General features: G+C 65.5%; 2 protein-coding genes across 2 annotated transcripts; one reads left to right on the forward strand and one right to left on the reverse strand.

Moving 5' to 3' along the window:
- Nucleotides 1-604: 604 nt before the first annotated feature.
- IDUA (alpha-L-iduronidase) lies at nt 605-15,769 on the forward strand (the record flags this gene model as incomplete). The annotated part of the gene is made up of 14 exons (XM_079704917.1): nt 605-750; nt 1,519-1,659; nt 12,248-12,333; nt 12,491-12,598; nt 12,868-12,963; nt 13,061-13,263; nt 13,428-13,607; nt 13,714-13,930; nt 14,234-14,446; nt 14,554-14,675; nt 14,753-14,878; nt 14,956-15,032; nt 15,441-15,541; nt 15,663-15,769. The coding sequence occupies exons 1-14, from the start codon at nt 608-610 to the stop codon at nt 15,767-15,769; spliced, it is 1,920 nt and encodes a 639-aa protein (XP_079561043.1). The 5' UTR covers nt 605-607.
- On the reverse strand, nt 2,500-5,321 carry SLC26A1 (solute carrier family 26 member 1; the record flags this gene model as incomplete). Its single annotated transcript, XM_079704907.1, has 2 exons — nt 2,500-4,029; nt 4,731-5,321. 2 exons carry the CDS (start codon nt 5,319-5,321, stop codon nt 2,500-2,502), a joined length of 2,121 nt encoding a protein of 706 aa, XP_079561033.1.
- Nucleotides 15,770-16,604: the final 835 nt, after the last annotated feature.

Here is a 16,604-nt window from a genome sequence, read left to right on the forward strand (position 1 = left end):
GCGTTAGGATACTTGCCGGCCCGCGAGCCGACCTTCCGAAGCATTAACAGACGACGGATTTCATAAGAGCGGCTGAAGGCCGCGCGCTTTCCGAGTGCCGCCCAGTCCCCGCAGTCTGCTCGGCGCGGGAGGGAACGGAAGGGAGCAAACTGCCGGGAAGGGGCTCCAGATTGGGGCGGGGGGATGGCAGCCTGAGGGCAGCTGGGCAGAGCCCACTGTCTTGAGAAGCGCTCCAGATTCCGGGGCTGCGGGAGCCCCCCGCCCCGCCACCCAGCCCCACACCCACCGCCCCGGGCCTGCCTCCACGGCCACCTCCCGCCAGACCCCGCCCACGCCTCCTGCTTTCCCCTCCCGGCCACGCCCCTCCCACAGCCCCGCTCCACGCCCACCGCTCCGGCCACGCCCACCTCCCGCTGCCCGCCAGACCCCCGCCCAGCCCGGTCCTGCTGAGGCCCCGCCCCGTGCCGGCGGTCACGTGGCGCGCGACCCGGAGGCGGAACCGGCGGGCGGGGCGCGGACCTCGGCTCCCGGAGCGCGGAGGGTCGGTTGGGTCTCCCGTGATTGGGGTGCTCCCGTGCCCGGGGCTTGCGTCCCCCGCGCCCCCGCCATGCGCCCACCTCGCCCCCGCGCCGCGCTGCTCGCGCTCCTGGTCGTGTCCCTTGCGGCCGCCGAGGCTCCGCACCTGGTGCGCGTGGACGCGGCCAGCGCGCTGCGTCCCCTGCAGCCCTTCTGGAGGAGCACCGGCTTCTGGTGAGCGCTCCGCGGGGGACACTGAGGTCGGAGCGGCCCAGCACGCCCCTGCTCGCTGCGCGCTCTTCCCAAACCGCGGCCGCGCACCCCGCCCCGGGCCTCCGGGACCCCCGTGTCGCACCTGGAGAGACCTGCAGTAGGCGCTCCGAAGTGAGGAGGGCCGCGGCTCCCTCCTTCCTTTCGGGTCCAGCCTCAGAGTGGGGATCTCCTCTCTGTCCGCTGGCTCTATGCGATGTTTCCGGTGCTGCGGAGGTTTTATAGCTGAGCGGCTGCCCCGTGTGGTGGGGGCCTGGGGCCAGGTCCTGAGTGTGTCTGGTCACCCCCCAGAGGCTGAAGAGCCTGGTGGCCAACCGCGGCAGCCCAGGCTGCAGGAGGGGCTGTGGCCCAGGACACTACTCTTTGGCGCAGACCGGGACCCCCTCGAGGGGGCAACCCCAGAATGTTCGACGTCCCTGCAGTGGGACCTGTCCCCGTCCCTGGTGTCCCCGATTGCCTCTGTCAGGCTTGGAGCTGATATCTCCCGGCCGGTTGGGCAGGGAGCAGGGTGGGAATGTGATCTCTCTGGGAGCCCCCGACCCCCATAAACCTGAGACTTCATCACAGTCCTGGCACTAGGGGGCGGTTTATTACCTCAGGGACAGTAAAATTCATCAGCAGACACGCCCCGGTCCTTGCCCTGAGTTTGTAGGTGTGGGGCCTGTGCTGAGGCCCCTCCGCTGGCCCCATCAAGGGGACTAATGCCTCCGCTCCCCCTTGTTTTGTGCCCAGTCCCCCACTGCCGCACAGCCAGGCTGACCGGTATGACCTCAGCTGGGACCAGCAGCTCAACCTGGCCTACGTGGGTGCCGTCCCTCATGGTGGCATCGAACAGGTTCGGACCCACTGGCTGCTGGACCTCATCACGGCCAGGTGGGTGATGGAGGGGATGGGCAGCCTGGGGGCAGCTGGGCAGAGCCCAGTGTATGGAGATGCAGACGGAGACTAAGAGGAAGTGGCGTCTGGGTGTGGAGGACTGTGCAGTACCGGGCCATGGCGGGGTCACGGGGTGGGGGACTCCTGCTCCAAGAAGCCATTGCCGCTGTGCTTCTCGGCCAAGCATCCTGGGGGCAGGGGAGAATGGAGGGCACCCTCCTGGCGGCACAGGCGCTGTGGGTGCTGGGGCAGCCCCTGGATCGGGCACAGCTGGACCCTGCAACGGCGAGTGGGCACCCTCGCTCTGTGCTCAGACTGTGGGGATGCCATGCCAGGGGCCGGGCTGAGGTCGTGTTGGTCACATCTGCCTTTGGCCCTGCCAGCCCCTGTGGGGGCTGAGGCACAGGGTGTAAGAGACACTTGGGTGTGTGCATTGCGGGGTTTCCTAGACACAGAGACTCTCACACCCCTGGCCAGAGCTGCTAGCTCTCACTTGGGGGGCGGGGGGCTAGCGGGCCAAGGGACCAACGTCCTTTTGGCACCTTGGAGGCCACGTGACTGCCTCAGGGTCCTTGTTCAAGTAAGACAGGACACTGACTGTCAGACCGGCTCCACAGACCACAGATGCACAGCACTGGGCCCAAGTTGGCACCGAGGCAGTGTTTGTCTCCAAGGTGCAGTTGAGGGTTCTCAAGTGTCTGGGTCCTTGTGTGTGTTCACTGCCACCCTTCATCCCATTTGGGGTTCCCTGGGCCCTCTAGATTGGAGGCACCAGGCGACAGCAAGATTGCAGTGATGGATGGTGGGAATGGAGGCTGGCGGCAGGTGCCGGCTCTGTTAGAGGGTGTAGTTGGCGGCTACCAGCTCCTGGCAGCGGGCTCGGGCCGCCTGCACGGCACAGTGCACGCTGGGGAACAGCTGCCCCTCCTCGGCCGCGTCCCCCTGGTCCGCCCCGAGGAAGCCGCCTCTCCTCAGGGTGTCCCTTACCGAGGGGCTGCAGCAGGCCAGGAGCAGGGTGATGCCCAAGGCCCCGTAGTCTCGGCGCAGGTCCTGCAGCGTGGCCAGGCCGGCAGCATCCAGGAACAGCAGCGGGGCACAGTCAATGACCACTGCGTGGAAGCAGGTTGCCGAGGGCACCAGCGCAGCTGTGCTGCTCCCGGGACCCAGGTCCCTGCCTTCGACAGGCTCTCCCTCGCCAGCCCCCACCCCCGGGCCCCGCTCCTTCCTCCTGGTGGCTGCATACCCCGCGTTCAGCCCGGTGAGGCTGTAGAGTGACCGCAGGAAGAAGTCCTTATTGGCGTAGTAGAGGGGCCCCATGAAGCGGAACACCTGCACACCAGGCTCGGGGACCAGGCCCTCAAATTCTGCTGGGTCCCCGTAGAAGGTGGAATCCCCGGCACGGGCGAGCAGGGCAGCGCGTGGGTGCCGTGTGCGGCCGGCCAGGCTGAGCAGTGAGAGGAGAATGCCGGCCAGGAGCCCGGCCTCGGTGCTGACCAGCACGCAGGTGGCCGCCGTGGCCACCCAGACCAGAGCATCGGCAGGGCTGAGCCGCCATAGCCGCGGGACGTCCCGCACCTTGCGCAGGGCCCCACGCAGGCTGACGATGATGATGCAGGCCAGCACGCTCCGCTGCAGGTCCCGGAACAGGGGCGCTAGTGCCAGCACCACCAGCAGCACCACAGCGGCGCTGACCGCGCTGGACAGCTGCGTGCGGCAGCCGGTGGCTGTCTTCACCAGGCTCTTGGCCAGGGCAGCGCTGGTGGCAAAACAGTGGAAGAAGGCAGGCAGCACATTGCAGCAGCCCACAGCCAGCAGCTCCTGGTTGGCGCGCACAGAGTAGCCATGGCTGCGGGCGAACATCTCTGCCAGCGAGATGGAGAAGGCGGAGCCCACGAGGGCCAGGGACACGGCGTCCAGCGCCACGTGCCCCACTAGCGCCAGGTCTGGCACATGTGGGGCCATGAAGCCAGTGGGGATGTCGCCAGCCACGCTGGAGCCGAAGCGTTCGTGGAACTGCCCGAAGTGGGACACGAGCGTGGCCGCCCCGATGACCAGCAGTTCTGCAGGCAGCGGCACCTTCAAGTGGTGCCGGTAGCGGTCCGAGAGCTCCTTGGCCGCCAGCAGCACGGCCAGGCATGCGGCACTGGTGAGCACGTCGCACAGGTTGGCCTGCCCGGCACTGCGCAGCAGGCTCAGCCATGTGCTGACCACCAGGCCCGGCCCCTGGTGCCGCGGGACCCGCACACCCAGCAGGTGTCGGAGCTGGGAGGTCAGGATGGTCACTGAGGCCCCCATGGCGAAGCCGTCCAGCAGCGGCTGCGAGAGGTAGGCGGACACGAAGCCCAGCCCGAGGACGCCCATGAGGACCTGCAGACAGAGCGTGGTCAGGGCTGCAGGGTGCGGGCACAGCACAGAGCCGGACCTCCCTCCCTCGCATTGCTTATTTCCCACGTGGACCCCGTCCGCGGCTGCCTGCACATGTGTGTGCGTGCATAGGCACAGCAGACGCCGGAGTGCACGCTGTGGCCACGACACTCACCGTGGTCTCACACACGCGGGCTCTGGGCATCGGAAGGCAGCTCCTTTCTCTGCCCTGTCCACAGCACCGCCCCCCTCCCGGGGGACCTGGAGCTGAGGGGAAGGACCTGAGGTGGCCCTTGGGAGGGGGCGACATTGGGGTGGACAGTCCTGGTCCAGGGAGGGCTGGGTGCAGGGGGGCAATGGGAAGGCAGGCGGGCAGGCAGTTCCCAGGATCCCACTTGGGACAGGAAGCTGGGGAGGATGTGCAGACCAGGTGGGGGCACATTTGGGCCCGAGGCCACACTCTGCAGCTGGCCAGGCAGGCTCCCCACCCCGGGCACCCTCAGCCCCTCTTGTGCCCCGACCTGGGGTACTGTCACGCACTCACTTCTGCCTATGCCCTGTTCTCTCCTCTCCTTGCGGGTTAAGCCACTGCCCTGACCTCCTGTCTCCCCCGGGCTTGGCCCTTGCAGAGGGGCGACCAGTACCTGAAGGGGCTGCTCTGAGTGGCTGAGCCAGCCTGTCTAGGCCCAGGCCCAGCTCCTCACCTGGTAAATCCCGGCCAGCAGCGTGAGGGCAGTGGCCACGCGGATGGCGTAGCAGTCCCGGCTGCAGTCCTGTAGCCCAAGCGCCAGCATGGTGGCCGAGGCGTTGAGGGCGCTGTGGTTGGCCCCGGGACCCGGGCCGTCCTGGGCGGGGTCGAAGCCGGCCAGCAGGAGCTCGCGGTCCACCACCTGGCCCACCATGAGGCAGAGCAGGCTGAAGATACCCACGGAGACGTGGCGTGAGGTGCCCATGAGGAAGTAGATGAGGTTCGCAAAGAAGGACGTGTAGAGGCTGTAGATGGGCTGCAGCCCGGCCAGCAGTGAGTAGGCGATGGCCTGAGGGACCAGGATGATGCCGATGACCAGCCCAGATACGACGTCACCTGCCAGGTCCTCCCGAGGCTGGTACTGGCGGAGCCAGCGCGTTGCGGGGAGCAGGTCCTGCAGCAGCGCCCAGGCCCCCTGCACGCTGCACGCACAGCTCCGCCGCAGCCGGGCCTTCAGAACCTCTCGCAGGCCCGGGGGTGCGGGGGGCCGCCGGCGAACCAGCACCAGCCCCCTGCCCTGCTGTGTGCACTCAGGGGACACTTCCATCTTGGGGCACCAGCCCACCCCCCGAGAAAACCTGCAAAGTGGGCAGAAGTGGGTGTCATTGCTGGGGTGGCAAGACGTGTTAGAGTCAGAGGGCGTCACGGAGACCCAGACTCGCGTGGCCAGAACAAGCTCCGCTGCTCTCTGTCCACGCCAGAGGCCCCTCTGCTCTGCCGTCCAGACCACCATAGTCCCCTCTGGTCGTCCCTCCATCACCTCTGCACTGCCCCCCTGCTGGCAGGAAGAGCCTTGCAGATGCCAGGACCCCAAATCTGTGCTGCAGCAGCGCCTGCCACTGCCCGGTCCTTGCGGCAGAATTCCTGGAACGTGCTTTGAGGGGCCGGCTGGGAGGGGAGCGGGGGTGACTGGTGTCCATCGCCTGCAGGATGTTCTGGGACAGCAGGCCCCTTTCCCAGTGCGTGTTAACGCTTCTGGGTTTTGGCTGGTGTTTCAGGCTGCACAGGCGCACCGCGGAACACACGTGCCAACCGTCCCTGCTGTCCAGAGGGCAGCCTGCCACCCAGCCCAGGCTGACCTTGCCTCTGTGCTCAGCGAGTGCCAGGGCGTCCCGTTCACAGCTGTGCTGAGGTCTGCCGGGACTTCAGGTCTTGCTGTCCCCCTCATGGTGACATGAAGCAGATGGTCTCTGCTTCCTCAGAGCCTGGTCACCCTGGCGCTGTGTGTGCACTGGCCGGGGATGCGGGGCCTGGGGTGTCCCCGGGTGTGGAGGACGGGCGCTCGTCCTGGCCTGGTGTGAGGTGTGGGCAGGCGGACGCTGCCCCCCGGGCTCGAGTGGCAGGCCTGTCCTTTGGGGGATGCTAGGGGAGCTGTTTCTTTCCTTTGAAGACCTCACCACACAGGGGTCCCTGGACACCTTGAGCTCAGCCAGCCCCCGAGGTCCAGGTGTGTTGACTGAGTGACTGTTTAAACAATGGGGAGTCCACAGAAGAAACACTGGAATTGGGCTTTTCCACTCACGGTGTCCTGCCCCTCCGCTCCATCCAGGGAGCTGGCCTCTGCTGTGGCCGAGTTGTCTAGAGCCCTCGCTGCCCTGCCGCAGGGTCCCAGGGGGACTCTTACCTGAGGGGGCCCCTCACGGGCTTGGCAGATAGTGCGGGCCTAGCTTGTCTGTCCCTGGGGCCTCTGGCAGGTGGGCATGCAGGTGGTGTGCTCAGGCACAGAGCTGGCCTGGCACTGACCGGTGGGCAGCGCTCTGTGCTTAGCATCTGACTGCTCGGCTGTGCTGGGCTTGCAGTTAAATCATTTACTCCAAAGATTGCTGAGTCATAGGTTCCCCCAGATGAGCATTACCTGAGCGGCTAATACGGGGGAGTTGTACTGTAATCGGAGGCTCATAGATAATTACAATTGTGTGGGACTCTTACAAGCTTCCAGCCTCCCAGGAGCAGGGCTCCAGGTGCGGGACAGGTGGGCTGGGGCATTGAGTGGCTGGAGCGGGAAGCTTGGACTCTGGGCCCCTGGGGGAGGCAGAAAGCTCAGGAGCCTGGCCAGTTGTGTTGGGGGAGGGGGTGGGGAACAGGCAGCGTGCTACCCCTCGGCTCTGGGGCCCAGTGCACAGCTCGCAGGACCCTGGAATGTGGGTAAGGATGGGGGTCCGAGGGAGGGGCTGGTCTCCGAGCCCCATCCCTGGACATCCTGTCTGCCAGGAGATGGGTCTGGTCCGCGCAGGAGCCAGCTGGGCCCAGAGTAGCCACATGTTGGCTTCTGCTCCGTGTCCTTGTGTGGAAAGCAGGCACAAGGCCGCTGCGGGGGGTGGTGGCCAAGGACTGGAGGGCTGCCAGGCATCGAGATACAATTAGCACAGGTGTGCCCTTCCTGCTGCAGGGACAGGGGTCCTGGTTCTGTCCCCTGGAGCCCCACCACCTGGATCCCAGCCAGGTGCTGGCCCGGTGCGGTAGGTGGCCGCCTGGCCTCGCCACACCTCCATCCACTCCTCCAGGGCCAGTGGGACCTGCCTCACAGGGCCGGTGTTAAGGTAAACGGTCCCTTTAGACGACTACCCTCGTGTCCCACATACAGTTAACTAAGAGTGCGCTGCTGTTTTTAAAATTACTCAGAACCTCAGTTCTCCCATCTTTAAAATGAACAAGTGGGTGCCTGAGGGGCAACGTGGGGAAAGAACACCACAGCCCCGAGTGTTCTCCATCCTGGAGGGGAGACCTGAGAGGCTGCGAGGGGTCCCTTTGACAGGACTGCAAGGCTGAGGTGGCCTGGGCCTGCTGTCTCCCAAAGCCCAGGGCAGGAGGGCGGGGCGAGCTCCATCCAGGCACCTCCCACATTCAGCCTCACTTTGGGACCTCCCTCCAGAGCCTCCCTGAAAGCTCTGCCACATCCGTGGCCTGGATGGGAAAGACCAGAGGCCCCATTTGGGGGTAGAGGTGGGAGTGGAACCCCAGGGTGGCTGGGGGGATAGCCAGAGAGTGGGAGGGTCTCTGCACACCTGCATCAAGGGGGAGGAGTGGTCAGGGCCGAGGCCCCACTGCGATGCCGCGTCCATCTCCAGATCTGATTCCTTGTTCTTGAAGAGTCTGTGTTGGGCCCCAAGATCTCGCCCTGCCCTCCGGAGTCTGAACCCAACCACCCAGGGCAGAGCCTGGGGCCTCCCGGAACGGCCCCTTCCCGCCGAGTCCTGCGCAGTACCCACTCAGTCCTGGGGGGTGCTGTTTGCCCAAGGATGTGGTTTACAGGAGCCACCGCCCAGAGGGCCGGCGGGACAAGTCACAGCAGTTCAGGGGCAGATAAGACTCCTCTCAGGGCTGGAGTGGAGGGGCCACCGAGGGGTCATAACACGCTGTCTTCCAGCCCAGCTACCGGCAGAGCGGCAGTGTGGGAACTCCCTGCATGACACGTGTGGGCAGAGGTGGCGGCTGGGCCCACCGTCGGGGAGGGGAGGGGTGAATGGGGGCGGCAGCCCCTCCCCCTCTCAGAAGGTGGGGACAGGGTTTTCGGGGGCCGCCTAGGTTTGGAGCACCTGTGGTGGGGTTTTAGGCAGGTGGAGATATTGATATTTCAGGGAGGGGCTGTTCTCAGCGCTGCAGCACCCATTTCCCTTGTCCAGCTGCACCACAGGGGCCTGGCCTTGGCTGCCTTGGTGGCAGGGACTGGGCCTCTACTCCCCCAGCCCCTGCCCAGGCTGGGTGTCTAAGCAGGTGAAGAGATACAACTGAAAGAGAACTGCAGGACCCCGGGGTCTAAGCGCCCCCCCACCCCACCTGTCTCTCTGTGCTTTGAGGACTGTGGTCTTCATGCTGCCATCTGACCAGGCACACAGGCGAGCGTCTTGGGTCCTGGGGCCTTGCTGGCCGAGGCCCACTGTCCCCCTTCACCTCAGTGGGCCCACTGCAGACTCCTCCACTGGGGCAGGGGGGCAGCAGGACCCTGGCGCGGGTTAACCAGCATGGGGCGTGGGGTCTCCAGCACCTCCACCTGCTGGAACCGCCCTCATCTTGCCTCCTGCCCAGTCCTGTGCCACATGGTTGTTATTTTAATATTGGTCTTTAAATCACCATTTTAAGACACTGAGTACACTTATTTGGAAAGGAGCCATGTATCCCCACAAGTGAAAAGAGGCTGGGCTGCAAGCCCGTTCTCATCTCCAGGGCCCCCAGAACCAGACCCCAGCGCTCCCAGTTCCAGAAGAGCGACTCTCCTGCCTCCCCGGCCAGCACCTTCACAGCCCCGGACCCTGACTGTGGCTGCCGGTTCCCACAGCGGCGGGTCTGTGTCTCCCCCTCTGAGCACTCTCGCCCCGCCCCATGTATTTCCCCACCCCAGCCCCGAGCCCCGCCATCCCTGCCGACCACGCGCGCCCCGGGTTCCCACCCCGTGCATTTCCACATGCACCCCCGCTCTGCGCCTCCTCCCACGGGTGCGCCCCCCAAGCCAAGCACGCGCGGCCCGGGCCCCACCCAGCACATTTCCATCCGCCCTGCGCCCCCTCCCACGGGTGCGTCCCTCCCCTTGCCAGACGAGCAAGCGCGGCCCCATCTGCACCCGGCCCGATCCCCACCCTGTGTTCCCCAGATTCCACGCCCGAGCACGCGAAGCCTGGGGCCCCGCCCCGCGCACCCGAGCACTCACCAGTCCTGGGTGCTGCTGGGTCCTCGCGGCGCACGCGCTCAGGCCCAGGGATGGGCGGGGGGGGGGGGGGGGGCGTTCCTGGTGCAGGCGTTCCTGACAGCCGCCGGCATGCAGTGAATAAAGTCGTTGTGTAGCCTCGGCTGCAAGTGCCGGGCCAGGAGCCGGAGGCGACGCTGCCTGTGCCTCGCGCCCAGGTTCGGCCCCCTGCGTGGCTGGAGGATGGAGAGGCTCTCGGGCTGGACTGTGTCTGTGACCAGGCCTCTGCAGGGGGAGTGCAGGGGTGGGCTGCGCACTACACCTTCTGGCTCAGCCCCCTCACTAGCTTTGATCTCTCAAATTCCCCTCCCAACGGAGGCTGAGACGGATGGAGACCTAGGCACCGACAGTGGGGCCCGAGGACTGCTCCCTGGGGTTTCTTGGCCTGGGATCACCCCAAGGTTGGGTTTTCTGGTCCCCGGTGGGCAGGTTACTGACTCCTAGGGCATTTCTGGGTGCCGACGCTGGATGGGTCAGCGGACACTCAAGTCCACTCAGAGTGACAGGCTGAGATCGTCTCTGCGGCTGGGGCTCCCCTGGTGACACCCTGCTGGCCCAGGACACTGAGCGCCGGAACAGCATTTACCTGAGGCCTGATGTGCTCCCACCCCAAGTCGGCCCAGCGCTGCCAGGATCTGCAGAGAAAGCCTGGCACCCGTCCCCAGGCCTCCACTGTACAGGCGTCGCCCATCACCCACGCCTGCTCCCCCACCCCCATCTGTGGGACTTTGGAACCCGTCCGCTGCCACGCCATTTAATTTTTACCCGAGCGCTTAAGTTTTTTTTTTCTTTGCTACCGGTGGTGACCTTTGGAGGGGGGAGGGGCGGACCCCCTCTGTGCACGTGCTGTGGGTTTGGGCTCCGGAGGTGGGAAGACGCAGCTTGGCCTGGTGAGAGCTGGAGGCACCCTGTCTGCGTGGTGGCTCGGCCTTGACCTTGTGCAGTGACGAATGGGGCAGAGGCCCGGAAGGGAGGTGCTGACTTGTCCAGACCCTCGCTGTCCCTCAGGGGGACAGCGCTGTGCTGGCCAGACTTGCGTGGGACTGACTGGGAGACTTAGACCCAGAGCGGTTCAGGGCCAGATTCCACCTTGATCCCTCGTCGCCCCTCCCTCGCCGCCGCCGCAAGGCGGGACGCACCTGGCTGCCACTAGAGGGCGCAGCTGCACGCCCTCTGGAACGTGTCCGCCCTCCCCCTCAGATCTGTGGATGGACCAGGCGTGCCCTCAGGGGAAGCCCTCAGACCCTCTGCCGGCCCACCCGTCTGGGCCACCCCAGGCTGCCGCATCAGCCCCAGGCTCGGTGCTCTACTCCGCCCGCCTCGCCCTCCTTGCCTTGGCCTGAAGGCTGAGCACCAGTTTCCTCACCCAGCCCCCGACCCCAGGTGCACCACCTCCACGCCAGCGCATTCGAGACCCATCTTACTCCCCCGCGTGCCTCTGCCAACTGCACGCACCCCCAGGTGCTCAAGCGAAATCCACGGTTGTGCAGAACCTCCCCCTTCCCAGCTCCCCTCCAGTCCGGCAGTGGACGCTGGCCCCTCTGCCTCCTAAATCCATCCGCTCCAGCTCCCCCTTGCTGCTGCACCGACACCACCCAGTCCGGGTACCATACCTCCCCCGGGGAACCGTCTTCCAGCTCCCACTCTGGCTCCAATGGGCCGATGAAGGGATCCTTTCAAAACACGGCAAAGGCAAAACTATGGAGACAGTAAACACGTCAGGGGTTTGGGGTGGGGGGAGGATAAAGAGGTGAGGCATAGAGGATTTTTAGGGCAGTAAAAATACTTTGTGTGATACTACAGTGGTAGATACATGCCATTATACATTTTTCCAAACCCATAGAATGTACATCACCAGGTGAGCCCTAATGTGGACTGTGGATTTGGGGTGACTATGATGTCAGTGTAGGTCCATCAGTTGTAATAGAAGTCCCACTCTGGGATGTTGATCATGGGGGAGGCTGTGCATGTGGGGAGGGAGCGTGGCTGGGGGTAAATGGGAAATCTCAGTACCTCCATCTCAATTTTGCTGTGAATCCAAAACTGTTCTAAAAAAATTGTCTTACAAACACATAAACAAAAAAAGTCATGGTACTGCTCTGCTTCAATCCCTGAGAGGACTCCCCATGTCACCCTGGGTCCCATCCTGAGTCAGGATTCCATCCTCACGGTTGTGACAAGGCCTCGTGTGACTGCATCTCTCACAACCCACACCCTTCTTCTGCCCCAGGCCCACTAGCTGCTTTTCTGCTGCTTGATTATCATGAGTTCATTTCTACCTCAGGGATGAGTGCAGGGCGAGGAGGCTGCCCTTCTCCCTCTCTGCCTGTCCACATTGCCTCTCAGAGTGTGGAAGGGGGGCAGGGGTAGTGTTGAGCCAAGTCTGGGGCCCTGGCCTCCAGGAGGTGCAGGGAAGCAGGATATGGCACCACAGGGCCCTGCCAGGCTCATCCCACAGCCTCCCGCTTCACTGTCAGCTGTCTTTAGGATGCCTATTCTTCCCCCCTCCATCCTGTTGTACCTTTCCCAAAAGACCTGCCTGCCCTCTCCCACAGGCTATTCTGAGCCCCTGAAGGCTTGAGAGTGGGATTTCGGTACAGACACCCTAGTTCATACTAGGCTGTGAGTGACTAATAGGCTTACATAGTTATGTTTTCTGAGGAGAGGGGCCAGTTGAGTCTGGAGCCTAGTCCTGCATGGCACCTTGCAGGTTTCTTAGCTGCTTGAATGCGGCCACAGTTCCAGTCCCAGGCCCACCTTCCCCCATCCTGACATTGAGTGTCCTTCTACAGGGGGTCAGCCAGGCAGGGCCTGAGCTACAACTTCACCCACCTGGACCGGTACCTGGACCTTCTCAGGGAGAATCAGCTCTTCCCAGGTAAGCCGCCAGCCTCGCCCTTGTACTGCTGGCCCCACCCCCTCCCCTTGGCCTGGCCCTTCTGGGTCCTCCTGGTTGCCCACTCAGGGCCTACCCCAGTGCGGCCTGGTGGAGACAGGCAGGTGAGCAGTGGGACAGCCACTCTCATGTGCTGCAGGCTTTGAGCTGATGGGAAGCCCCTCCGGACGCTTCACTGACTTTGAGGACAAGCAGCAGGTGTTCGAGTGGAAGAACCTGGTCTCCCTCCTGGCCAGGAGATACATCGGTGGGCTGGGCGCATGCCCTGCGGGGACAGGGTGGACACTCCTGGGCAGGCTCTCCTCCCACACCCATCCAGGCCACCTCCTGGTCTTCTCATCATGAACCCACTGAACCAGGGCCTCCTGATGGGGGAGGGGGGCAACTCATAGGGAATCAGACACTCCGGTCACATCCAAACCCACCACCATGGTTGCCCCTCCCTGGGGGTCCCCATGAGCCCATGACCCTGCCCCAGGGGAGGGGCCCTCTCGCCACAGTAGAGACCCTCTGCAGGTAGGTACGGCCTCAAGCACGTTTCCAAGTGGAATTTTGAGACGTGGAATGAGCCGGACCACCATGACTTTGACAACGTGTCCATGACCTTGCAAGGTGGGCAGGCCGGCCTCCTGGGGTCCTGCGGATCTGAGAGGGGGTGGCAGCCGCCCCTCCGGCGCGGGGGTGTGGACTCAGTGTCCCTCCCGCCCAGGCTTCTTGAACTACTACGACGCCTGCTCCGAGGGTCTGCGAGCCGCCAGCTCGGCTCTGCGCCTGGGCGGCCCCGGAGACTCCTTCCACCCGCTGCCGCGCTCCCCGCTCTGCTGGGGCCTCCTGGGGCACTGCCACAACGGCACCAACTTCTTCACCGGGGAGGTGGGCGTGAGGCTGGACTACATCGCCCTCCACAAGAAGGTCCAGCCCGGGATCCCCGCCCTTCCGTCCGTACCCGCCCCCAACCCAGCGCCTACGCGGGGGTCCCCCGCACGCGGCAACCCCAGAATCCCCGCCTGCTGCCTGCAGCCCCGCTGCCCCTCTGCGGCGGTCTCGGGGGTTGCTCAGGCGGGGCCTTTGCGCAGGGCGCGGGCAGCTCCATCTACATTCTGGAGCAGGAGGCGGCGGTCGTGCGGCAGATACAGCGGCTCTTCCCGAAGTTCGCGGACACCCCCGTTTACAACGACGAGGCCGACCCGCTGGTGGGCTGGTCCCTGCCGCAGCCCTGGAGGGCCGATGTGACCTACGCTGCCATGGTCGTGAAGGTGGGCCCACCGCCAGGCCCGCCCCCGGGGGAGGCGTTTCTCCGGGGTGGGAGGGGCGGGCAGGCGGCCCCCGCGGTCGTGTTCCCAGCCACCCTGATGCCCGCAGGTCATCGCACAGCACCAGAACCTGCTGGTGGCCAACACCAGCTCCTCCGTCCGCTACGCGCTCCTAAGCAACGACAACGCCTTCCTGAGTTACCACCCGCACCCCTTCTCTCAGCGCACGCTCACCGCGCGCTTCCAGATCAACGACACGCGCCCGCCGCACGTGCAGCTGCTGCGCAAGCCGGTGCTCACAGCGATGGCCCTGCTGGCCCTGCTGGGTGAGCCGCGTGCCGGGTTCCTTGTCACTTCCTGCGAGGGCGGGGCCAGGACGAGGCCTCAGTTGGACGGGGATGTCGTTCTAGGCCAGGAGTAGCTTTTGCCAAGGCCCGCGGAAGGATTTGCCCTGCTGGGGAGCCGGGAGCATGTTTCTTGTCCCTCCCCACCCTTCCCCAGCTCAGTGGGCCACAGAGGTTGTGGTGTGGCCGGGGACCTCCAGTGGAGGAGGGCAAATGGTGGGAAGCCGGGCCCTGGGAGGGTCGAGGGGCGACGACTCCGCGTGGTGACCCCTCTAACACCCGTAGACGGTGAGCAGCTCTGGGCTGAGGTGTCGCGGGACGGGACGGTGCTGGACAGCAACCACACGGTGGGCGTCCTGGCCAGCACCCACCACCCCACTGGCCCCGCCAACGCCTGGCGCGCCACGGTGCTGGTCTACGCGAGCGACGACACCCGCGCCCACGCCAACCGCAGCGTACCCTTGACTCTAAGCCTGCACGGGGTGCCCCCGGGCCCGGGTAAGCAGGGCTCCCAGAGAGGGTGCTCCAGCCCCTGCGGTGGGGGTAGCTCTGGCGGGGCGGGGCCTGGAGGAGGCGAGACCCGGCCCCAGCATCCCGCTCCGCAGAGGTCGTCTTTGTCCAGCTCTACATGGACAACTGGCTCTGCAGCCCCTACGGCGAGTGGCGGCGCCTGGGCAGGCCCGTCTACCCCTCTGCTGAGCAGTTCCGGCACATGCGCGCAGCCGAGGTCCGCGGGGAACGTGGGGTAAGGGGCGGGGCGGCTCCCGAGGTCCGAGGGCCCTGAGCCCCTGACTCTGTCCCCAGGACCCGGTGGCCATGATGCCGCTCCCTTTTCCCAGTAGCGGCCGCCTGACACTGCGCCCTGAGCTTCCTCTGCCCTCGCTCTGGCTGGTGCACGTGTGCGCGCGCCCGGAGGAGCCGCCGGGGCAGGCAAGTGGCAGTTCCCTTCCCTGCCGGCACCCCGGTCGCCCCCGCCCCCAACCAGTCTTGGTGCCTCACTCCCCCAGGTGACCCGGCTCCGTGCTCTCCCCTTGACCCATGGGCAGCTGCTTTTGGTCTGGTCCGATGAGCGTGTGGGCTCCAAGTGCGTGAGTGCCGTCACCACCCCTACCCCTGCCCCCACCCACGCGCCCTTGGTCCCCAGGTCCTCCGGGCTGTAGCGCCCATGTGGCCACTCTCTGTGGCCCTTTGGCCACCCAACGCGGACTGTGCTCTCTGCCGCCCATACAGCTGCCCCCACTGTTGGCACAAATGGCCCATGACTTTGTACCTCTGTGATGTAGGGTGGGGGCACCTACACAGACCATTTGCCCCTGGCACGTGTGCTCCAGACCCTTCCTCTCAGCCAGTGTGGCCCTTTGTCATTGCAGGAAGAGTGTCCTGGGCCCCGGGGAGGGGCCAGGAAGGGGGCTGGAGGGGAGTAGGGCTCTGGGCGCCCCCTGCCTGCCAGCCCCCCTGGACCCCAGCCCTGGTCCTGCCTGACCTTCCCCAGGTGCCTGTGGACCTATGAGATCCAGTTCTCCCCGGAGGGTGTGGTGTACCTGCCCATCAGCAGGAAGCCTTCGACCTTTAACCTCTTCGTGTTCAGCCCAGGTGTGCCTGCTGCCTCAGCACAGTCCCTGTGGGGAGGGGTCCAGGGCTTTCCAGCACCTGGAGTTTGGGGGGATCAGAGGGATTCAGCTTCAAGAGCAGGCACGTACCTTTGTGTCCTCAGACACGGCTGTTGTCTCCGGCTCCTACCGGGTTCGTGCTGTGGACTACTGGGCCCGACCAGGCCCCTTCTCGAGCCCCGTGTGGTACCTGGGGGTCCCTGCCCCATGAGGGCCACTGCTGCCTCGCGACTGGACCTGTGCTGACTGTGAGCCTGGGCGGCCAGAAGCCATGCTGGGCCAGACTGCCGTCAGCCTCTCAGCCAGTCATCCCCTCTGTTTGTCCCCCTCCTGCCCCTCATTCACCCCCTTAAAGTGCCTTTCCACGCACAGTAACGGGGACGGCCTTCGTGGTGGGCACTGGGCAGACACGAGGCCTGGCTGGAGTGAGGCCATCCCCGCCTCACCCCACCCCTGCCTGTGGGAGCCGGGATGGGACTCGGGTCAAGCGCAGACAGGTGTGAGTTGCCACTGGGGTGCCTGCCCTGTGTGCCTGGGGTCTCTGGTGTCACCGCTGGGTGCAGCAGGCCCCATTCCCAGCCCCTGTGCCAGGAGGGCCCAGAGGGTTCCCACTTCCTGAGGCCCAGCCAGGCTGCCCCCTGCACCCTGCCTGGCCCAGACTGTCCCCAATGGCAGGAAAGGCTGGCAGTGTCCACTCCTGCGGTCATCCGGGCTCCTTATCTGGGCCCAGGAGGAAACAGCACGCCCAGACGAGGGCGACTTGGGGACTGTGGATGGACATGTGGACAGGGGGCAGGGAAGCCACGAGGGGTGGTGTGGAGCCCTGGAGCTCCTCCCCAACCCCCCATGCCCACCCCAGGGCAGGTGGAGCTGACAGAGAACCATGTGAAGAGGCCACCTGGTGAGGCCACGTGGCGAGGAGCAGGGGTGCAGCCAGTCTGGGGCGATGCAAGCAGGAGTGGGGGCCCTGACCCACCCTCCTCTCTCTGCTGCCCTTCGAGCTGCCTGGGCTCAGGGATGGGGGGGGCAGGCCTGGCAGGGCACAT

This window comes from Hyperoodon ampullatus (genome assembly GCF_949752795.1).
Source record: "Hyperoodon ampullatus genome assembly, chromosome: 1".
NCBI lineage: Eukaryota > Metazoa > Chordata > Mammalia > Artiodactyla > Ziphiidae > Hyperoodon > Hyperoodon ampullatus.